Genomic DNA, 25,613 nt, shown 5'->3' with positions numbered 1-25,613 from the left:
TGGCAACACATAATACTGTCAGCTCTGCCCTCTCCTGCTCTTTACTGGGAAAGCAGTACATTACACACCTGATTAGCAAAACCAGGTGTCATTAAGGGCTCATCAGAAGACACTTCAAATACGTGACGCTGTCTCCAGGTTGCAAAGACATTAAAATTTCATTATAGATATATATCAACATGACCATAGTATAAACTACACCTATAAAAATAGACTAACCTCTTAAAAAATAGGTTAAGCTTCCTAAGGAAGGCAGATGTTGATTGATGTAGCGACTACCAAGCAAAAAAGTAAGCAAGAAGAGACAGACAAAGCAATAGATGGGAAATTATACAAAACTGTAATAGTCTAAATCATTGTACATACGAGAGCAGGTGCACAGCATCAGCATGCTGTTTGATGTAGTGTTGTCGGTATTTAGAGAAATCATGAAGCATCTGCAGAGGGTCAGGGTGAATATTAATACGGTCTCTGTCTGTCCAAGTTTCCACAGCCACAAGAACCACCCTGGTGTTCAGCTGTTCCTTGTATATCTGAGGGCAAAGACAGGACAGGCACAGGAGTAGAACACTGGGTCAAACATGCACAGTTAGCCAGTAAGAGTAAAGCGGAAGGACAGGAGGGATAAAGCAGGAGGGAAACATGGGGAAACAGTTAGCTGGTAACGCCTTGGATTTCCTAAAAGTTAATATTCTGATCAACTTAAATTTTATGTTTTAGAGGACAAAAAAACCTTGCTGCTCTTTTTTTGAGCTACTCCCTTTTTTTTTAAATTCTCATGTCAAATAATTTCACCACTGAGTTTTGCACAAAACCTGTACAAAAATCAGCAAAGAAGAAAAGTGAAGGTACACTGGATGACCTCAAAGAAAAAGAAAAGAAAGATCTCAATAGCCAAAGCCAATTCTTAAATCAAGATTAAATCGCTTCTCAATTCTCCAACATATCCAAAATTTAATTCACATAATGCTTGATTTTCATTTACGGTATGATCACTTAATGCTACTCAAGTAATGTGAGAATTAAGTAAGAATATTAATTTTTCTATTAATTTTAATGTCACTGTAGCAATAGACATGGAAATGACAATTAGGTTCTAATAATTAAAAAACAGCTTTAAAATATCCATTTTAACTTTGTGCATGATACTTGATTCTGAAATAAAACTGCTGCTCTCTTTAGGTTCAGGTCATAAAATGCCAAATTTTATTAACTAAGGTTATTCAGAACTTGCAGATCTACAAAAGATGCATTCCTTATCCGCAACAGACTGCCCATCAAAAGTCTCAGATGGGACATGAAGAACACTTACTGATCATACTCAGTTATGATCTAAAAGTACTGGATAATTAATACACTGGCTGCCTAATGCATAAAATACACAAAAGGCAAGTTATTTGGTCATTCCACGAGGCACCATATTAAATATATGCTTTTATTATCTTTTTGCCAAATTATACCTACAATACACAACATGAATTGCAAATATCCTCCTGCAGTTATGACAGATATTTATACTGAATAAACTAGCACCGACTAGCATGCCAGTCTTTTGTATCAAGGCAGCATTATCCGTATAAAAAAAGTCAATGTATAATACTCAGCTTAGAAAAAAAAGCAATAAATATAAGAGCAAGAGAGCGCAACCAGCTAAGCTCAATTTTGTCCAAGAACTTTGAAGGCAAAAAGAATATTAATATGCTTCAATCTGAGGGAGATAGGCTGAGGAAATACACACAAAATGGTTAATGACATGAGAAAAATCAATAAAATTAAACCCCAAAAATTACATATGGGTGGATCAATAAAGACTTTACTTCTGTTTGCTGAAAGGAAAACCGTATTTCCTGAAACAAATGGGAAGCAAAGAATGAAAGAGGGGACAGAGAACCTGGAAGCCTCTGAAAGCCAATATCCTTTCCCCAATAATAAATCTGTAAGAAATACAGCCCACTCCTTATGAACACAAGGGAATAACAAGGCAGAAATTCCTGCTCCTTTTCATGCTTTGTTTAAAGAAAAGGCCATTAAGATGCTATTTTGCAAGATCTCTATGAGGGGACTGAATTCTACACTGGAGAGAAGCTGAATGTTTCTGTATACACACATACAGCAAATAAAAATGGAAAAACAGAAGGAATAGTCGGAGAAAGGAAAGACAGATTAAATAACTTTTGTTAAAATGCAGAAGAAATACAAAGAAATAATGATCAGATAAGAAAAAAACAAAGATGCCACCCTTTCTTTGGGAATGTTCAATATAAATTGCAGAAATATTATTTCAATTATTTATATTTTTATCTGCTCTAGTAACTTTTCTTCAGACTATTGACATTTTCAGATCATTACACAAAAATATTCCAAAACACTTCCAGTATTTCATGTATTATATTCACCTAAATTTTCAATATACATACAGTATACATAATACTTTATATGTAAGATACTAAGAACAAATCTGTACTGCTTCCTCCGAACTAAACAAACTGTTGACAATGTTTTGCACTGAATCATATCACACAGTTCTACTGGTATCAATAACGTCACATGGAAAGGGGGCTTAAGAGTCAGAATTATATTCATCACTACTAGAGAATCTATTCTGTTTTCACTACAAACACAGCTGCGAAACGTGTGTGGTCATTACATGTATATCAAAAAGAGAAAAAAATCAAATTTTACCACAGATCTTACTTTTAGTTTATATGCTCTGTGTGAAATTGTTCCAAATTTAGTCACAGATACAAGTATGGTATCTGTGTCAGTGCCACCCATTTATAATGTACTACAATGGGATTTTGGTTGTTTTTAAGCCATAAATACAAATTTATAAAGGACAATTTTTATTCACACTCCTTTTTCTCCCAATAAATATGTGTATCCTTTGTGAACTATACTCATAGCTTCAACAACTTGTAATTAGATTTGCTTCACAAATCGAAACTCGATTAAATCTCACTCTTAAGCAGTAACAGATACTGAAAGCTCCTTAAGTTTGAAATCCCCCCTGCCAAGGGCAAACTCCGGCAGTTGCAGGCTTTGAGAAAAATACCAAAGATAATTTGGTGGTTTCTTACACATTAAACCCAGGCTATTCTTCTGCAGAGGAATTGGAAATGAGTTTTAAAACATAATTTTGATAGCTGCTCATTTTTTTTATCCTGGTATCTGCTAATGTTAACTTTTTAAATACAGTGCTAAAGTAACAAAGTCAGTGATACAGTTTTCAGAAGAAACATTGATACTTACAGCATCTACGAGGTTTACCACAGACTTTGCAAAATTGTTTGTGTACGCATTTGAGGAACGGTGCTTTTTGAACTAAAAGGAAAAGAAAAAGTAGAACACGGTGAGAACTTAAATATTTATTACGAACTTTATCTTAGCACAAGACTTTTATGACAAGTAGCATTAGTTTTACCAAAAGGCAAAAAGGAAGAGGGAGTGCATAGCTTGAATGTGGAAAGAGTTAAGCTGAATATCTTAAGTTTTAACTTCAAATTTTTTCCATTTCTATAGACTTAGATGAGCTGTATTACATGTTCTGCCTCCTAATTTCTGTGCATGTCATTACAATTGTTTCATGTCTTTCCTCATCCTGCCTCACAAGTACCCTCTGTTATAAGTCAAATTTTCCAAAGATGCTGCTATGGTATCTGCACATGAACCCACGACTTTCATAAAACTGTAAAATTGCAATTACATAATATGATTTGCAGGCAGGAAAAAAAAGTCTTTAAAATTTCACAGAAAAGGAACACAAAACTGCATAGAATAAAGAGGGTAAAAAGTCTTCATTAAAAAACACTTACTAACTTCAACTTGGTTAAAAGCAACAAATTTCATCACCTCATGAGCAAACATTATCAAGTTCCACGAAAGTGTCAGCTATTCCCACTCTGAAACACAGTACCCAAAAAGAGGCCTTGAAACAAGAGGGTCTGACTCTCCTCTGAGCAACTGAGTAGCTACTCTTATGAAATAAGTTAGGTGATTAACTACCTTCCCAAATTAGAATTACAAAACAGAAAACTCCCTAGTTTTCCAGAATTATGCTTGGTGCGAAGGTGAAAGTAAAACTGGAAGACATATATGATTTTAAAATTAAATAATCTGTTTCTCAAATTGAAAGTGAGGTCACACACACACACAGAGCATGATTAGATAACAAATTTTCCATCCCTTTAAATTCCAGTTATTTTTGCACAAGCAATCTAGTTTTATATGGCCATAGAGATATCAAAAAGTTCATCAAACCTAATGATGACACTCATTCATTTGACTGCAGGAAGATAAATTTTTTACATATGCAGTTATTCACTGTTAAATTCCACAATGCTTCAGCACATCCACAGCAGGTTTTAATACCCAAATATCCTACGACATAGGTTTGCAGAGACCCCCTCCCCTATAACTATTCTCAAAACAAAGCACTTTCAGCTATAGCGCAAGTAGGCGCTTAGGATGTACACTGAGAAGAGTATCCGTATCATGGGACTCTGTTTGCTCCCTAGGGAACCATGACACTAGAACAAAGTCATGGGGGAAGGAGGAAGGGTGGCTTTGGTTTTTTATTTTGAGCCAATCCCGAACTTTCCCAGAAGTGGAAAGGTAAAATAACAGGCTTTGGAAAATGTTCTTGGTTTTCATGAAAGTATTTAAATGCCAAAAATCAACAGCAATATACAACATGATGTGTTTAAACACAGCTCCTAAAACAGAAATTAAGCTGAGTAAGCCAGTAAAAAGTGCAACAACCTAATTAAATACGTTTAGCTGTGTCTTTTTGTTACAGGAAAAGAAAATTTTGTGAAAATGCATAGTATTAACCATTTAACAACACAACGGCCAAAGAGGTTTAGGATACTTCTTGCAACGCAGAACCTTGCTGCAGGAGAAATCTGCCCTCTACTGGTAAGCAGAAAACCTTAAAAGTACACTTAGTAAGCTCCTGGATTGGCAGGGTTTACACTCGTAATTGTGAACACTTCCTTAAGTATATCCATTTTATTCCTTGAAAAGAATTATTATCTGCTTCTGAGTCACTGACAACTCTGAAGCAAAAAATCTTGAATGCTTGTGGTCTAAAGTTCTAACAAATAAAGCCTGAGAGGAGACAGCAGTTAGCGTCTGTAACAAGCGTAGTGAACAGGATGGTTGTCCTTTAAGCATGTCTGCAACACGACAGGCCAGAGGAAACAGATAGACATAGAAATATTGTCTCTTCATAAGGAACACTAACCACAGACCTCAAACAAGGCAACAAAATGTCCGTAAGTTCAGTTACTGTGCCCTATCCCTAAACAACTAACATGTGAGGGCTCAGAATAGTTCCTACCAGCTGGCTTTACAAGTGAAAACAGTTGAAGAAATTTCTGTCCTACTCTTTCCACCCATTCAAATTCCCCCCACATTACTGAATTGACACAGACTAAATATAGGTTATTTTTGCCCAGACTATTTTTATGATTTATTAAACAGATGAAGGAAGGTTGTATTATCTGTCTATTCAGCACTGGAACAAGTACAAAATACTGCATCCTATTCTGATATGTGCTATTTCTGGCTCTTCAAAATCATCCTTCAGTGTTGACAAAACATGCAGCAGAGTGAGAGATGGAAGGAGCTCTGACAGAAACTTAAAAGTTTTTTACTTGTACACGAAATAAGCAGAAAGTGTTTCAGTTTGATTTGAAAGAAAGGTCTTGCTCACACAGACGCAAAGTTATACTAAGAGTTGACGATCCTTATTTGTCTCTTAGTCAATGAACAGCTGAGAAAGCTAAGCGAGACAAGGGCTCAGAACAAGGCACAATCAAGTTGCTTTTAGAGTAACTCGCTGTTGGTTGCAGTATATTTGTTACTAGAAAACTTTTAAACCTACACTGAGTATTTTTCCATAACGGATATGCTCTAGTTAAAATGTAGCTATTGGACTCAAATTTGTGATGCTTTTCAAAAAGGGTCTATAAAATAGTTGTTTAGGTTTAGAAAACTTACTAATCCCCAGGCTCCTCTTTTTTCATAAGGGTAACACATGGACACTTTGATAGCCTTACTTGGCATAATTAGTGAAAGCAGTAACGTTTAAATAACAAATGTCAATTGGTCTGATTTTTTTCCCGTCATCCCTCAAGACAAAAAGAAAAAAAAACTGGGCTTTTTTTCCCTTTTTTTTTTTTTTTTTAATCAAGTGACAAACACTTTCTGAATCGAACAAACAACTTACCTTGCATTTCATTATGAATCCTGTTTGTAAGTGTGGAATAGCCAGGAAGAACAATCAGATAGTTTTGTCTATATACTTTGCTGCATTAAAATTTAAGTTAGTAAAACTAAACTGAAAGTAACATGTTCTGACCTCTTTCTTTATTACTTTATGGATAGGATGTAATTTTAGAATGTTTAGTGTGTTTGTTCTGGACATAAATGTTTTGTTGCTTTACTTTGTTGGTTATAGGCATATTAAATTATCCATATGATACCAAAATGTTTCAGATGTATTTTGAATACATAATTGCTGTAGAAAATCTTAAGTAACATTAAGCATTATTAGGCATTACCTATACTGTGTCTTACAGTATAAACGTTAACAGCTGCTGATAAACGAAATATTTGACCCAAAAGTAGCTGATGCAGCACAGTGCTGTACATCAACCTACAAATTATAATCAAAAGGAAGACTATCACTGAATTGATATACTTACCATTTTATGGTCGTTGACTATCATGAGCTCCAGATATTTCATTTCTTCAAAGATACCACGAGACACCTGATGGATTAAAGAAATTCTTTGAGAAATCATGAAGATGTAGTGATTTTCAAAAATAACTGCAGCTGATTTAATAGGATTACCCATAAATATTACGTAGGATATTATATTACGTAAACCTGTAAAAACTGGATCAGACGTTCAACTAGGGTAAATAATCATAGCTCCAGTAACTTAGTGAGTTGTGATAGACACTGGCTGAGAATCTGAGGCACATCATTAAGAATGTTTAGAGTCTATTCTTTTTGGTTCAGCACAGAAGCCACCACTGCTTCCCTCCTCTCTTATTTTCACAAAGGAGAAAAATCTCAAACACTAAAAACTCTTGGTCTTCTGTACTCATCACAGATTTAATGAGGAAGGAAGTTACTAAAAATAGATGCGCCCTCAAAAAATATGCCATGGATTGTGCAGCTCAGTGAAGAAATACAGATTAATCTTCTTTAACTCAGTTATTCCCCTAACTGACACATAGGCATGTGCAGATCATGAGGACTGTCCACTTCTGTTCTCTCAATAACCCAGTTCTGGGTGTCCTCATTTGGATTTTTAATTTAATCATGCTACTTAACGAGCCAAATGAAAATAAAGTCAGGTATCTACAAAGTAGCAAGACTTCATTCAAAATTATTCTTTATCTTCAAGCAGACTCAAAACTTAAAATTCTAAATTCATTTTCACTACTAAACTTCAATTCAATTAGCTATAGTATTGCTGTCACCTTAAAAAGTTTATTCACTTTTCTCCAAATATTCTATTTTTAAAGAATAATCTTCTTGTTTTATCATTTGGTAATTGTATTATGTGACAATATTAAGCTACCAAAAATATTTGTCTTCTAAAGCCTATGTTCCCTCAACATTAAAAAATCCGGAAATTAGTGGGTTTGGTTTTGGTTTTATAATTAGTCTTAACTCAGGGTCACATTTCTACTCACTGCTCTCCTTCTTCTCTTTCTCCTCAGCCACTGTAGTTCAGACAGAAAGGGCCATTCAGAACTAGATTCAATCTCTGTACAAATTACAATTTAAGAATTTCATGGCATTATTTTAAACTACTCATGTACACTGTCCAAATCAAAAATAGAGTAAGATCACCAAAATTAGAACAACCTTTGCTACTGAAAAGTTCATTTTTTAAAATACACAAAATGTAAAATATCTCATATCAAAACTCAAGTAATTTAGAAATCGAAAGTTAGAATTAAAGCATGCAAGGGGAGGTAAAGGGATTGTAACCTGGGCTTAGAATATATGTTTTCTCCCATCTCGTGTCCTCAATAGCATTAATATCACTGATTAAATTAAATGATTTGCAGAAGAAAGCTAAATACAGGTCTTCATGGATGGAAATCTTTCAGCTGCTTTTTGACAACTCTAAATTCCATTGCAATAATTGTGAAAAATTCAGGTTAGTATCTATTTTTCAAGTTCTTCTAAATAATCAGCAATTTTATATAGACTGTTAGCCTACGATTCAAATTTCTCAAGTTATATATACAATTATTTCCAATATTGAAAAACTCATAACATAAGCAAAAACATACCAAGGTCCTGCAACTGCTTGGAGGCTTGTGTTCCATAAGTTCTTTGGATGATATGTGGCCTACTTTTACTTTCCTGATAAGAAAAATATGTGACATTTTCTTCTAATTAATAATGTCAAGTGAAAAGTGAGGCACTTCGTTCAGTATTTAACATTTTTATTATTTTTCCATAAAATGCAAGCAACCATAGTACCAATCTGGCATAGTACTAATTTGAAGCAATCTATTTGCAATCCTGAGCAAATCATGGAGCCTTTCTGCTTCAGCACATATACTGGCCTACAAAACTTAAGTATCACAGATGTCTTTGTGATTACTTAAAAAAAGTTCTTTAAAAGCCTTAGTGTTAGAGAACACAGACCATTTATTCCAATAAATCAAATTGGAGAGTATCTATCTAGTTGAAATCTTCCTCCCACAGATGAAAAGCAACTATTACTATTTATGAAAAAGAAGTATCCTTCTAATTGCAGCAAAATGTAAGAAACTAATCAACACACTATTGTTAAGAGGATTATTTCACCGTGCTTTATTAGTGTATACAACACTTAAAAACAAGAAGACTTTTAATGCATATTTTCCTTAGAAGTCTGACATGCCCCAAATTATCACGTTTTGGTGTCTGCTCTAGAAAACAACTATCTTTTGTTCCATAACACCTCCTCTGCAGAGTCTGCCAAAACAAACAATTCATTTCAAAGGGTGGGATGCTACTGTTCTGTAACTTCCGTAAGAAATACATAACACATTGGAGGAAAATACTGCATATTTTTGCTGGGTTTTTCTGGGGGCGGGGAGGGGGGGGCAGTTTTAGATAGTATCTACTATAGTTAAGATTAATCAAGCTGAATAAACTACATGCTGAAGGCTGTGTCCAAGATATTTATCTCATGTAGTACAATCAAAAAATGAGCCTCTGAAAGCCCTCTGTAGCTGTATTATTTTGATCTTCAATAGTTTTGAGAAAAATATTCATCTCATCTGTCTTCTTATAATTTAGAATTCCACTTGAATCCTCACCCGAATTGGCAGATGGTATCTCACTTTTATAACTAGAACTTTTGCTCTACTTCCAAGTTTTACTGAAATATCACACTGAGACAAACACCCTGGTTTCGTTTGTCCACCCAAGCAAGAAAACAGTTTAGTCAAATTCTCCTCTGCCTACTATATGGATACCATTGTATAAATATAATCTCCATGAATTTACTGTATCTGTGCTGTCTGTTTTCAGCCTTACAACCTTTATGAATATGTGCTATATCAAAATGCATTATATAGCTTAAGACATGGCATGTAATATTGTTCCTGAGGAGACTGAGAAATCTTTTTGGAGGTAATATTTTCTCGTGTCTCTATAGTTTCATCCACAGCCCAATAACTGACCATCCAAATGATACTGGTTCCTTTGAATGTTGATCCAGTTTCTTTGAAAGTGTCAGGAGTCAAAGATTTTGCAGATCTTTCTTTGGACTGTAAGTTCAGCCTTACAGTCACTAAAACATATCAGTTCTGCAGTATTACATTATTTGCCATATACGGGTAAGTACTAGAGCGAAACAAGTGTGAGCGCTGTGATACAGCATCTGGAATATATCTTACATACCAAGCAGGATACAAACCTTAGGAATTCTCTGTCTCAATGTTGCAGAATCATTTCACTGAATATCGCTCAAATCTTTGAACCATTTAGGAGGTAAAAATCTAGCTGGTTTTACTACTGCCTATGAAATTGAGCCAGTTCTATTAACAGCTAAAGTTTTAGGAACAGCTGTATTATAATACTTAACATGAAGTACAAAAATAATAATAGTTAGCAAGATATTTGTGTAAATGCAGTCCTACATGCTGATAGTCATATATTTGAATATGCTGGATCAGAATCATTTAAGCTATACAACGACCACTGACTTAACACGTATAAAGTGTAAGATACCCAGATATAATTATCTACTTCATTACTTCCACTTTGTGGAAACATGGTAGGTCAAGAGCAATCTGATCCAACCATTTAGAGAAGGATGAATAAATGACTTCCAGAGATCCCTTCCATGAATTTATAAATTCTTTAGTTCAAGTACTAGAGCAAATTGATAAACACTTTTTGACATAACCATTTGCTATGGAAACAGTCGTCTTAGTCTACTCCCAACATCTAAATGATCAACAATAACTAGGAAAAGAAAGATCAAAGAAAAGCAGAGAAAAATCTTAGGTAATTCATACTTACACATTTCTTGCCTTAAATAAATTCCAATCAAGTGTTTTAAAATACTTTTGGTTTTTATATGAATGCATGAGAGAGACTGATTTATTGATTTATTCTAATACTTTTATTTGCTATTCCTTGAGCACTTTCTTTCCCAAACCAAATAAATTAGATAAAAATAAACTTACTGCAGTGTGGGTCAGATCCATCGGTTCTATCAAGTACAAATAAGTACTATCTTCAAACATGCCACTAGAACATGGAGAAAAAGAAGTGATATTTAGGATTACATGGCAATTAATCTGACTCCAGGATATGATTTTTTATGAGACAAAACCAAACTTAGGGCTGAAAATCATTATTAATGATCAATATTAAAATAAATTCCATATATGTTCACTACTACCGCATGTGGCTAAAGCTAAGAATTTTTTTTAAGAGATCGGGTGCATTTTAATGAACTAACACTGAATGTAATGGCAATGTAATGATAAAGTACCAAAAAGAGTAAAGATTTGACCTTGGAAAGAGGAAGTCTTAAGACACACATTAGCATGCAGAATATAATCAACAGCTGAGTTGCACTTAACAGTAACTAATCCTGCTAAGGACTAATTTCTTACATTTTTTCCTTGTACAAGCTAACAAAAGATCGATTTTTCTATTGGCTGACAGAATCATACATGAATACTGAGCATGCAAACTGCTGAAGTACAATTCTTGTTTATCCTTTACCATAATAAGTCATCTGGTAAAATATTTATTTGCACTTACCATATTCAAAGGTTTCATGAGACAGCATCAAAGACTTTAATCCCAATTATACTAAAAAAAAACACGCTAGCAGTTTGGCATAGCTGGTACTGGCGTTTAAAAACATCTGGGCCTGTAGAGTTTCAGTCCCTCACATATTAAGAGATAATATTCAAGAGTAATAAGTAGTTAATAGCCTTGTTTGAAAAATGAGAATGTGCACTTACTGAAGTCCATTACAAGTTGAAAGAGCAACTTTGGAATCCTTAATACCTCTGATATTTCCATGGTAGTAACAATGCTCCCCACCCTAATAATGTTTAAAAACAAACAAACAATTACACACACACAAAATTACCCTGATTTAATGTCTGTTGCTTAAAACCAAGGCAAAAAAAGATCTAACACTTTGCATTAGCTAAAATTTCAGAGAAAGCAGTGATTGCTAAAGTAAATACCGCTGACTAGCCCTAATTGCTTATAAGAGAAAAACTGTGCCCAGTAAAAACTAATCTATGTAATTCTTCAAGCCTTAACATGGGTTATTCTTTTGTTGAAGTCACAGCATTCTTGATCTTTTTTTAAGTGCATTTCTTTGCTGTAAATTGATTCTGTAAAAATGTTATGTAATGCAGGTTACATGAGCATTGAATTGTTTCTTGATGCCTTCCAGGTCTGTTAAAATTACAAGTGATACGGTGTTCATCAATCACCTGGCATGTTGTCGTGGTTTAGCCCTAGCCATCAACTAAACACCATACAGCCGTTCGCTCACTCCCCCCACCTCCGGTGGGATGGGTGAGAGAATCGGGACAGTAAAAGTAAGAAAACTCGCGGGTTGAGATAAGAACAGTTTAATAATTGAAATAAAGTAAAATAGTAGTAATAATAATAATAATAATAATTAAAAAAGAATATACAAAGCAAGTGATGCACGATGCAACTGCTCATCACCCCATGACCAATGCCCAGCCAGTCCCCGAGGAGCGATCGCTGCCTCCCTGGCCAACTCCCTCCAGCTTATATACTGAGCATGACATGCTCATAAGGTATGGAATACCCCTTTGGCCCGTTTGGGTCAGCTGTCCTGGCTGTGCCCCCTCCCAGCTTCTTGTGCTGGCAGAGCATGCTGAAAAGTCCTTGACTCAGTGTAAACACTACTTAGGAACAACTAAAACATTAATGTGTTATCAACATTATTCTCATACTGAATCCAAAACACAGCACTATACCAGCTACTAGGAAGAAAATTAACTCTATTCCATCCGAAACCAGGACACGTGTATTTGGCTTAGATCTGGATTCTACCAATTTTGTCTCACTAAAAATTTATCAATTAAAATGTTACATCATTAGACTGTAGGTACCAATATCACTTCTGATGAATGACCCAGAAAGTTAATCCAGTTTAGCAACACTGAAGTGTACAGTTGCATTTTTACATATCAAAAGGGTACTAAAAGTCAACTCTTGATTTTAACTGCATAAAATTCCGAATAGATGCAAAACCCGAATTATTCAAAAAACGGCAGGATTTTTGTGTTTCTCTAAGGAAGTCAGCAATCATGTTTTATACAAGGTCCTGCCTTTTATTTAAAAAATAATAACATTTAAATTACCTACAAGTATGTTTAAATGTTAGAGACTTTAAAAAAAAACCCAAAATTAGGCAAACTACATCCAAAACTGCAATCCAAAACCTCAGTTCTCAAAGACCCTAACAATATGAAGTAAGGGAGACTGCTGAACGCTGCAATGCAAGATTTGAAGAGTCAACTGATGCAGGGATTAGGCTGCATAGAATTAGTGCAAAATGTGCTACCAAATGGGCATGCAATGAAGCTCTGTGTATAGTCTTCCACTTCTCCACAAGAACATAAGGGAAGTTGTAATATGTGTATATATGGGGGGAAACAGGACAAAGCAGGAGACCAAAATACCACAGAGAAGAATTGGTACATACTTAAAATCTTAAAGTTCTGATCCAGAAAAGCCTTGCTCAGATGCCAACTAAACTCTAGTGAATGCTACACGCTTTCCTCTGAATTAAAAGTGCAGGTTCCCTGGACCTGCCTGGTTTTTCATCATAGAATGAGCTAAGTTGAGCTCTCCTCTCCTGAAGCAACTAGCTCCTGACTAAGTTCTCCTTAAAGTGGGCAGAGAACTTCAAGCACGCTCAGAACACACCTAAGACAGAGTGACAAGATGGATCCTCACAAAATACAGTTGCAGTGGCTTTATTTTCAAAATGTTGACCATTACATGCCAATGCCCCTCTCTGGCTAATAACTACGGCACTCATCCGAGGTTTCCCAACTGATGAACAATTTCCCAGGTCACCTTGAGGAGAGTCAACTCACATCTCCCCTCCTTCTAAAAGTGTGCTCTATCTCCAAAGCTACTGGCTACTTTGTGTCAGAGCACCCAACATGAATCAAGCTAAAGCAGTCTCATTTTGTGGAAAACCCAAAGATTTATGAAGTCAGAAAGAGGAAGCATGATTCTGTACCCCAGAGGCTAGGAAGCTTCTAGGAGGAGGTCTTAACAGCAGTCTACAATAAAAAAACGAATCAGATGAGAAATTCAGAAATAATTGTTTTGTCAAAGCATCATCTACTCACATACAAGAATTACTAGTGTTAAAATAATTTCATGAGGACCTTTTTAAATCACCAATTTTTTTACTTTCTGTAGTTTCGCAATTTGTCATTTTTCCCTGTATGTTCTAGTTTTCCTCTGTGTGATTTAGTTTCTCCATGTATGGAAGTAGAGTTCTACTGCCCTATCAAGAGTTTTGTATTATTTGATTGTAAATAGCTAAATATGTATAAAAACCTAAAATCTTTAGCATATTTTTAGGATTACATACTATAGGCAGCCACATGGCAAATTACTAAATCTTTTATCTCTGTTCTGATACGGAAATTAATTCTGTCCTTATTGCTGGACAGCAGAATTACTAATGCCTAAAATTCCATAAATCGCTGAGGAATAAATTGATTAGACTGTTAGAGGCTTACAGAACTACTTATCGTGACTAAGGGTAAAATAAACTGGCTTCATAAAAATGTTTTAACCGAGTAGACAATAACAGTATTTTTATTTTCTATCAACAGAAACAAAGCATCAGGAGCAACATTAATAAACTGTTCAAGCTATGAATGTTTAGAAAGAAACCAAGAAACATTACTTTGACTGTCTAAAGCATTACTTTGACTTTTCTAAAGAAAAAGGACTAGTGAATTTAGAAGCTGTTAAATACCAGAAATTCTGCTGCTATATGTCAGAGAAGCTAAAATGAGGAAAACTGAATTATACTAATTTACCTCATTTAAGCAGTTGGTCTTCAATATCCATCAATAATAACCCCAGCTAAACTAAAGATAAAAAGTATGCTCAAAAAGTTTTGTGAAAAAACCTTAAGTGCGGTTGTCTCTTTCACACATTGTTTGAAAAATGTACCATTCATCATCAATATATTCTTAATTCTGGTGTCATATGTCATCTGAATTCCAACAAGCATATTGGGCCCATTCCTTCTGCAATTATTATAACTCAAGGAAGTACCAAAAATGTAAATGCTCTTTGTTTAAGTATGCACAGCATTATTTCCCTTTTGCATCTTACTTAATGAGTTATTCAGATTCTGAATGAAATACCTAACAGACTATTGTGCATAATTAAATCAAAGTACTACACAGAAAGCAATCAATACATATTTACCTTTCCAGCAGTGAGAATGCATAAGCCGTGCTCTTTAACAACTAAATCTTGATTATCTTTCTCACACAAGTAGCTTTTCAAGAATTTTTTTTAAAAGACAGTCCTCCGAGTAAAGAAATTGCTGTTTGTTTTTCAGTGTTTCCACTCTTATAATAAGACAATACTTGTCATCAAGATCTCACTTCTTTACATCCACATGAGGAAACAAAACAATCTTTTACTTACTCAGGTCTAAAAACGATTGTAAGATATTGCAAAAGACCAGGATATAGTCCTTATTTGATCTCCTACACAAACTGTGTTTATATTTTCTGAACTTATAATGAAGCCTTTTACAGATTAATGTGACCTCAGGAGCTTTATTATTATTTCTAAATAAATCAGTTCAGAAAACATCCCCAAGGAAGTTTGGATCAAGTTACTGCAGCATGCAAAGGTAGTACATTTGCTGAGTCTAAAGTTCTAATATAATTCTCCAGTCAGCAACCGCAGTGCTCAATGCTAGCGCTGCAGCTGACAATTGCATGAGCTTGTCTAAATGCCAGAGGGAATTGTTTTCTTGCATCATTTAGCATTTTTGCCTATTCTGCAGAGTACTGAGTCTTAATGAAACAACTTCCTTAGTATGTTACATGAAACTTTTTCTTCTTCAGTGGAAGAAAAAAAACCAGTATATTGCAACAATTATATTGCAATGTAATTTTTTAATTTTGCCCTAATCTGCGATATATTGTTTTATTTGAGATTCTCTGTAACAAGGGTAAAATAATAAACTAGACATGTAATAACTGGACAAACAACAGTCCCGAATTGCTGAAGGCATAAATGCAACTTGAATGCCTGCTTTCCTACACTCTAAATAGAGATATATTTCACACGTAATAAGCTCTCAATAAATATTCCAGCATTCATACCAAATATGAAAAAAGTCATTCCCTGAAAATGTAGTTTATAACCTTCCTAGGAACCTAATCCTCATTTTGTTACTACAACAAACAAAAAGACTGATCTGGTTCCCGTACTCAGGGCTGAACTATCTTGCATAACTTTAATCTCTTTGTCTTTGGATCAATAGCCGATGGCACTGAATTAAATTTGGGAGCTAGTTTGACTACTGTAATTAATTGGATGTCAAGCAATATGATGGTTTTGTAATAACTCCCAAGGTTAAGGTTTCAGTTAAGTCTTTCATTTTCTGTTTCACAACTGTATAATTCTTGCAAAGAAAAGTCACTGCAAGTTTTTTTGGGTTGTTGGAATGTCTTACATTACCATTATCCCTTCCCCTTGCACTTTGTGCTAAGGACATGTAAATAATTAATGAAGACTATACTGATGGTGACTTCAATGTCTCCATCCCCTACATTTTAGAAGATGTAATTGTTCTGGCAGTATCTGGATCATCTTCACTACTACCACCGCCTATCCCTCACCTCGACACACAGCTTTCCTTTTCTGTACAATTCTTCTTGTACTACTGAGGTATCCTTACAAGATGAGATCAGTTACCTTGTACATGTGGAAAAAGGCTTCTGGTGTTTTTAAGTCTTGCAAAACTTTTTTTCTTTTTTTAACATTTTATTGGCATTGTTCCCTCAGAAAGACCTTTCTGACACATTTTAAGAGCACAATACCTTAGAAAACTTCGGTTTTCCATCTTCATAGTGAATCTCCATATAATTGGAAGATAACAAGTCACTGTCAAAGAAAGGAAAAATCAGGATGAGAAAAATCCGAGTATTCTTTCTACTGCTATGGGTGGGTTTGGGTTTTTTTGTTAGAATTTTCAAACGATTTTTTCTTTCCTTGCAAATTAGCTTAAAAAATCAAGCAGCTTCTGTCCAGTGAATGGTTTGCTGGTACACTGGAAGTCAGTGTATGTTACAGAAGGGGAATTTCATTCTGCAATCTAATCTCCTGTATTTTAGCTTTACAAGTAGATTATCAGCCTTCTAAATATGCAAAAAAAAATCCCATGGCTTTAGAACTTTGTTTGCAGCCAGTAACTGTCACGACAAAATGTATGTTTAGTTCGCTATTGTTTTCAAAACAGTTTTATATTTTATCCAAAAGTTAAACAGAGTATATGTAAGACTGAACAAATATATACATGATTGTTCTGAAGAGTGTATACTTTACCTGTACCTCACTTTCACAACTGCAAATACTCAATTTTTTCCAAAAACAGTAATGTTCTAAAAAAAAAAAAAAACAAAACCCAAAACAAACAGAAAAAAAAATACCAAAAAAACCCTACACACACCCCCCATATGACCCCTTTTCTTCCTTTCCCTTTTTCTTCTCAGATTCTTTTCTCACTCTTATTTTTTTCCTAACTCTGGCAAGACAAATTTCCGAAGCATAAAAATTTCCCATACTGTATCATTTACAGTTCAAATTTCTTTATATTTAAAATAAGATTAGCTAGCCTGTACATATCGTGACTTCGATGCCCCATTCACCTCTTACCCCATTATAATCAGGGTGGCAACAAGCGGCCCAGGGAGAGCAAAGCAGTTAAATATGTTACCCAGCCCCATCATATATGCAAGACAAGCATTTTACTTAGTGTGATCCAGAATTCTCAGCATTTTTCAAGCCTCTAGGAGTCTGTACCCGTCCAAATAAAAGACTCATTAAAGGGTCTGATGGTGGTACATATATCAAAACAAAAATATTGTTGCTATGAATAAAAACCATCATCTTTATGGAAGCCTGGTCTGACAAAATAGCTCTGATGGGAATTCATGACTAACAACAACTTACGATAATGGATATCTCAAACTCAGATTAGGCTATTAGCAATCCTGATAACACTTTAACTCTGGCTCATCAAATCAATTCTTCATGCCACATTTATCAGGCACTACACTTATCAGAGAAGATCCTGCAGAAGTCAGTTACCAGTGGTTCTCTCTCTTTTTTCATGGAACTGAGAGACCACATTATGAGCACTCTGTGCCTGCAAAACCAACACTAATAGCCATTAATAATTACTGAAGTCTCATCACTTGTCTTAACTTTCATTTTGATAGCAATATTTAATAGGTATATTTTTAAAGTGCAGATTTAAAAATAAATTCAGTTGCATAAAATCATTTTAACTTTATTTGTATCATCGTAAGATATAAATTTTCTGCAAAAGAATACAAATGCTTTATAAATAGCATAAGCGCTTGACTACAATGCAAACATTCACTTCTTCAATGTGGCAAGGTTTGAAGCTTCTAAAAAGGATTACATGTACAAAGCAATTAAACTTTAGAGTGTTGATAATGTCCTTTTCTTCTTTGCATTTTTCATACTTATTATGAAGCATAAGGACTGCCATCCTCAGTACTTAATGGGATGGTATAGACAAGGCTAGAGGTAACTGACACAAGTAGGAAAATGGAAAATTCTCATTAGATACAAGTTTAAAAAAATCACTGAGCATGATTAAACACTGGAACTATGCTCAACTTGAAAGGGCCTTGACCAGATTCCGATTTTTACAGACACTTCTGCTTGGTTTGGTTTCCTTAAACCAATTCCAGGATCAGCGTTTATCTCTCCATTTCCCAATCAAGCTCACACTCTCACACCCCCTTTTTTCTCCTCTTCTAGTAACCTTACACAACTGATCTCAGAACTGCTTTCAGTGCTATCTACTGCTTTTGGCATCTCATAAGACTTGCAGTAGGTGATTTCCCACTGTGTCTACTGACTCACAACTAACTGTAGTTTAATTACAGCATTTGTCTCTTAGATTTATCCCATTTCATATGACATAAGAACTGCTCAAAATTTCTTTAGTCAACCCTTTGCAGAATCTTTCCAGAGTTCATTGCTCTTCTCTTCAATTTTGGTTGAGCTTCTGTTGTAACCCAGTTGTTTCCTTCATCTGCCAGCCTTTTCCATTCTTTAGCTTCTCATTACTTCCAACTGCAAAGGGATTCCTGATTCAGGTAGTAAATACAGCGTCCCACATGATAAAATACCTAACATGACATGTTTATGATGGAATACTCCTATATATATGTTACAAGTATAAAGCAAGGATGCAGCAGACAGCGGCTTTTTGCATTCCTGACTTTCCAACACTACTGTCCTGTGGGATCTACTGGATACGAAATTCTCCATACTGAACAAATTCCCTCCAAAGAAAATTGAAGCCTGCTATTCATTATATACTTCCCAAATCCGATGCTGTAAACAAAACGCATCTTTAATTTATGAACCACCCTTTTGCCAAATGTAACACAGTATCTGCCACTAGAAGTTGGAATAGAAAATCTATTACAAGGCTACTGTCTTTCACAAACCTGTTCTCATGCTACCTTGTAACAGGGTATTTAACAATAGTTTCTGATCATTATTATGTTCTTAAGCTTGTCACACATAACCGCCAACATACTGCAAGGGCATTTTTCTCTTAACATTTCCCACAGGGCAGCAAGAATTTTGAACTTGCCATTGAAAAAAATCAATCAGCTTTTCCTTAAACTGTATGCCTCTACCTTGGCAGGTACCTGATTTTTGCCAGGTACCTTGTATCACATATTCTTATTTCAAGTATCTGTCTACACTAGCAAACATCCTAAAGAACACCTTACTTCAACCATACAGAAATCCCTCAATATATACTGCTAATCTGAGACAACCATGATCTTATTCAGAGTAAGAAGGGGGAACGGGAAGGGGATAGTATGTTTGCAGGCATTTTCCAACGGAGCTCTGCTAGTACACACAACAAGTTGCTTCTATAATAAAGCTAATCTCAGTCCTGTTCTCTATATTCATAGCAAAATCAGTACAAACACATCCATAACTGTGCTTATAAATGGTTAGTATTGAAATATGATATTGCAGAGAATAGCCTAGGATTGAAAAATTCAGCAAAAATGTTCCACTACTGCCACAAAGAAAAAGACAGAGTTTGTTCTATGTTTTGCTAAAGTTCCAGAAATAACAGCAGCTGTAAAAATAGGCATACAACTGCTACTGCAAATTTTCCCTACCAAAACTTTTATCTGTTATTAATGCTGACAAATCTGACAAAAGACACGAGAAATTATTTAAGGAAAAGGAAGAAAAAAAGAAAAGAACACTTAACCAAAATAACTTTCAAACATTTTTTCCAACATGAAAGACAGATACACAGAAGAGCACTGTAATTTCACCAGTAGGTGTGATGGGATCCTTTGTGCGAGTGGCATCAAAAAGAAAGGCCTGGAATACACTGATTAAGAGTTCTTGTAGAAGTACCAGTGCCTGAGGAATGAGATACAGAACTCGTGCATAAAGTAGGGGTCTCCACCTCACAAAATAACTCTTCTTCCTTCATTATCATTTACAGAACACCTAATTTTACCTCTGAAAGGCAGCCCTGAATTTTAGAAAATATATTTGTGCCTCATCTACACTGGACTGTGTTTGGTCACCTGTCAGTTGATCCATTTACATTTTGATTGAGCAGAAATGCATCCAGTACAGCAAACTTTTTTTCAATATTATAAGCACCAGAAACAGTGCAAACTTTAATTGAAACAATTGTGTAAGTCATGATCACATCAGACAAAGCATATTTAGGCTAGTGACACATTAGTATGATGCCTTACAATGAACACATCAAATTACACCATGCTGAATGAACTCATGAAAAAAAAAATTTTAGTCTGCTCTGTCCTTTTCTATAGTTCCTCCCACCTTGCCTTGTTTGTCTTAGGTAATTGTTTTATTAAGCTGTCCTGCATCACCGGCTCTTCTATGTGAGCTACACTGAGAGATGCAAAATAAGCAGCAAAGGGATATGCCATTCCCGGTAGTTGCTGCCTTTGAAGACACAGGCCAGCTGTTAAAGCAAGAAGCAGATGCTTTCTGAAGAACTCACATCCACTTCCCCGGCACATATTTCACTGCTGCTGTCTTCATTAGCAGGAGAGCTATGGTGTGAAAAGTGGCTTACCTCAGCTGGCATCTAACTATCCTGATGAAAAGAATTTATTTGGGTAGATAAAGGCTATGAAATGACCAAAAGATACCTCATACACAAGTAACCAAGTTAGCTTCCAGGAACCTAGTATGCAGCCTGCGGAAAATTGGACTACAGCTGAATTATCCTTCTTCTTAAATTACCTTTATACTAACCTACCACCAAGCAATATTTTTTTTTTAAGTATTCTGAAATTATTCAAGTTCAGTACCAGTGTCTGAGCAACCTAGTTTAGTTGAATTACTTAACAGAACATGCATCAGATGTTTTTGTCCATTTGACAGATACAGTTTAGCAGCACATAAAGATGTGAAAAATAGAGACCTTGCTACGGCATTTTTTTAGATTGTAAAGACTCTGTCATCTAATGAAATAGCCATCTATAGCCTTGTTTCTATTACCAGTTTCAATTATATCCACAAGCTTTGTTGAATTGACTGTTCTAACAGGAATTTATTATTACGTTTCTAATATGTATTTATAGTAGTCTCTACTTGGCTGTTGTCTTTGAAGCTGCTCTGACAAGGGTGTCTCCAAGGAATAAATATACTGCAAATATTCACTCTTATTTTTTAAAACACAGCAAGGTTTCACAACTTTTTCTTATATTATCTTGAAGGAGCTTAAAAATCAAAACGTGATACTGTGGATCAAGCATCTGTGTTTACAACAATTAAAAGAAACAACTGATGATGCAGGTATACAGGTTAACTTTTTCATAACTATGGAATCAAAGAAAGTCCCCACTCACTTCTGTTATTAATACCATAATGATTCTGTAACAGTAAACAGTACACTCATTTAAAAATCACTTCTTGCACGGTCTTGCTCTTGTTGTTTCTTTTTGTTTGGCTTGTCTTTCAGGTAGAGAAAAGGATGACCTGACAACAAATTTATTAAACTGAAATTACTTAGGTGAAATTTTAGGTATTTTTAAGAGGTCCTCAAATAGGGAAAGATCTTCAAATAAGACTGACAGGAAAGCATGTTCTGAAGTTGTATAGAATGGTGCCAAAAATGCTCCAGATTCTTTTCTGGATCAGTCTGCAGTGCAAGAAGCCCTGAGTCAGCTGAAGGGAGTTCAGACAACAAATTCTTCACGATCCTTTCTCTAGTTATGTCCTGAAGCCCTCCATCTGAGAATGGAGCATGCTATACTTTAATGGCTACTTCAGCAACCATTTTGAAAGTAGGAGCTTGAAGAGTTCTTCAGAATATTAAGAACGGTATGTTGCTTGGTTTCCGCCATATTTTCCTTTACCATAGCACTGAAGACGATACCACTTTAAAAAGTGCTATGTAAAAAGATATGAAGAAATGAACAACTAGACAATATTACAAAAGATATGAGTACTGTGTCATGGAAAATGCCTCAATGTAATTTGCTATGGCAGAACTTTCCTAGAAAAGCAATTGACAAAATAAAGATTTCATTTAAACAACTGTTCAAGTTCATTCAATATTGCATTTTAATTGATCCCTTTCTTCCATCACCAGCTTGGAAAACAGGTAGTTTTGAATTATCAGTAAGAATTTTATTAACCTGTAGTATAAGTTGAGGGCTGCTGTCTCTCTTTGCCAGAACGGTCTCATTCAATGGTAACTATATTCGCCAAAGCTTCCTTCATTTAAAGCAAACTTTTTTATATACAAAAGAAACTCGGATTTTCGGGTTTCTTCTCCTCTTAAAGAATTCACTGAATGCTCCACATGTTCTGATACTTTGTATCTAATGATAACACTCCAATTTAAACCACCTCTTACTATGAAGGAAAAATCCAACCAGATGTGGGTGTGATGGTTTTTTTATTACTTCATTTTATTTTACTTCTAATACTAAAACTAGTTAAATAAGTGTATTTATACTTAGAGAGCTGACTTGACCACCTTCAGATTAGATTAACAACTATAGCAGAATCAGAGATACATTTTGGTACTCCAGCAAACAAAGTTTATTATGGTTCCCTTAATCCATGCTTCCATGTTGAACTATATTGCACAACTTTAGCTCTGTCATTGAATCAAGTTAAACTCAATGATACAGGCTCTTAGGAGCTAGTTTGATGAACTTAATTAATCACGTCAAGCGTACACAGGCTTTATACTAGCTCCAAATGCAAAGATTTCAGCCTGACTATAACAGAATCTGAGATCCCAGTAATTCACTTCAGCATAAAGATCTCACTATTGACAAGACTGGACCATCTCAGAAACAGACTGAAAAATCTACTAGATTAGGAAGATAACAGTTCTTCACCACTGCCATGTTACAGTGGGAACATGTGAGCAAGGAGTAAGAACATAACCTAAGAAAGGATGCATCAAGTCAGACAACAGCTTAGCATGTTGTTTGACAGCAAATGCACACATTGTAGCAATTTTTCAGGGAGTTTTCTCAGCACCCAGTGATCTGTGACACTAGGATTTCATAAACCAGAGTTAGTATAATTGTTTTCAGTGGCCCTCAGTAGATTTTTCTGTAAGTTCTTCCAATCCTTTAACTCCTGTAAATAGTTTAATGCACAATATCCTTGACAAGAAGATTTGCATTTTAATTTTTTTTGTGAGAAGCACCTCCTCTCAAACCTCCTCCTATATTTGATACCTGTAGTTGTTACATGGGAGGAGGCAATAAACATCCTCATCCTGCCACACAGAATTTTATAGCATTGTCATATTGCCCCAGGTGTGTATTTGCCTTGCCCTGAGCTTGTTGACCCTAACAATCCACCAAACCAATGGCTGTGGTCGCATCTCAGCTGACAGGCATTCAAAACCCTGTTCAAAAGGGTGAGAGATCCACACTTAATTAAATCCAGGATCAGGAGTGCACAGAATAAAGTCTTTTGACTCCACATGCAAGTGGTCTGACACGAGGGCTAACATTCACAACACCAATGTCTGCATTTTAAAAGACAAACAGAACATCCTCTCAGGTTTCTGGGTTTGGTTTGGGGTTTTTTTGTTTGTTTGTTTGGGGTTTTTGTTTGTTTGTGTTTACAAATTCTTTAAGATGCCTCTTCCCAGAGGCTCCCAGATCCCATGCAGGAATATACATCCCAAGAGCTCTTACATCAGCACAAAAAAAAAAAAAAAGAAAAAAGAAAAAGTGGAATTTCAAAAAAATTAGCCTATGCTGAGTTTCTTATAGTCTTGTTGAAATAAGCTCTGCTGTCAATTATTTTATTGATAGCCATTCTATAGAGCACAACTCTACTCATGCATTGCACAGCAGGCATAGGGACATTACTTAATTACTAGAGGGGAATCCAAACTTGAGTGCTTGAAAGTCAGGGACTGCAACATTAATTTCTATGGCTACAGTTATAAGTTCTCCCCTATAAAACATATATAGAAACAAGACACACCACACATACACACTTTTTATTTGATAAATATTTGCTGAAGAGAAGATGAAGAAAAATGAGATCAAGAAAGAAAAAATATTAAAAAGACTGATCTAGGAGGAATGAAAGAAGTAGATGACAGGGAGCTGGAAATACTGCTGAGAAATACTTGAGCCATTGAGCTAAGAGTCCAAGCCCTTGGTCAATGGCAGGATTGGTGCTGCCTCCTATGTACTCCTGGAAGAGTGAATGAGTAAAACACTAGACAGTGCGCATTAGTGAACATATAAATGCGCGTGCATACATATTATAAAATACACATTTTTATCATAACCTTAGTGACAGGATGGAAAAGAATACCTGAAGAGAACTGTACTAAACATTTGAAATTACAGAAACAAAATACTGGAGAAGACAGAATAACTGAAATATTGCTTATAATTAATGCTTCTAATTTATGGCTGAACACTGTAACTGAAAAGGAAGCTTCTTCACACCATCAGGTTTTTATAATTTTTAAAATGACAGAAGAAAGCCTTTTTCACACATTAATATGTCTTGAAAAATATGGAGAGGTTTTAGTATCTGTCTCTAAGTCTTTTTGCATGTGAAATGCTCACTGAGGCAAATGATAACTTTTAATAGGTTGCCTCCAGTTCTGGGAGTAGCAAATGAGGCAGTAACGCTCCGTTATCTACAGCTGAGACACTCAAGACTGCACTTACTCACAGGAGTACATACGCATTGTTGTAAAATCCTAACATCGAGTTCTTTGCATCTCATCTGTAACAAATTTTAAAAAGCAGACTAAACTTGCCAAAGTAATATTTCATTTACACAGCTTGTATACCTTATAGGATCCACTTAGTACCCTAAATGTTTAAGTTTTTATTTAAGAAAATGTTATAAGTATTTGAAGTTTCCTTCTGGAAAACTGTGACTAGTTTTCCCATTTCCATTAAAAAAGAATTTTGAGAAAAAAAACAAGAATCAAATAGATTCTCAAATAATCCAGTTACTGCCCTACTGTTCTTTTAAATTATGCTAACAATGTAATCTCCTCTAAGACTATTCTCAAGTTAAATTCAGCCCTACAGAAACATACACCACAAAGACTACAAACAGCTATAAGCTTTAAACTGATGGATAAAATTGGCTGTAATATGTTGGCTGTAATGCTGCATTTCACATAAGAGACTGACTGCTCACAAGAGTCACCATATTTTAATGTCTCAAATATTTAAGTCATGTTACAGTCAAATGTGGTGGGGGCTTTTTTTTTTCAGTT

At 35.2% G+C, this 25,613-nt stretch overlaps 1 protein-coding gene across 1 annotated transcript in view; it reads right to left on the bottom strand.

The window, feature by feature from the left end:
- Window positions 1-25,613, bottom strand: part of ADAM23 (ADAM metallopeptidase domain 23) — an 82,721-nt gene that overhangs the window by 40,341 nt on the left and 16,767 nt on the right. The window contains 8 exon segments of the mRNA XM_075153445.1: window positions 367-533; window positions 3,250-3,321; window positions 6,708-6,773; window positions 7,711-7,784; window positions 8,320-8,392; window positions 10,717-10,780; window positions 11,509-11,591; window positions 16,639-16,702. Of these exon segments, the coding sequence (XP_075009546.1) occupies window positions 367-533; window positions 3,250-3,321; window positions 6,708-6,773; window positions 7,711-7,784; window positions 8,320-8,392; window positions 10,717-10,780; window positions 11,509-11,591; window positions 16,639-16,702 (663 nt within the window).

The sequence above is a fragment of the Calonectris borealis genome, chromosome 6 (genome assembly GCF_964195595.1).
Source record: "Calonectris borealis chromosome 6, bCalBor7.hap1.2, whole genome shotgun sequence".
Taxonomy (NCBI): Eukaryota; Metazoa; Chordata; class Aves; order Procellariiformes; family Procellariidae; genus Calonectris; species Calonectris borealis.
The sequence above is the reverse complement of the archived record's forward strand: the minus strand, read 5'-3'. Positions and strand labels throughout refer to the sequence as shown.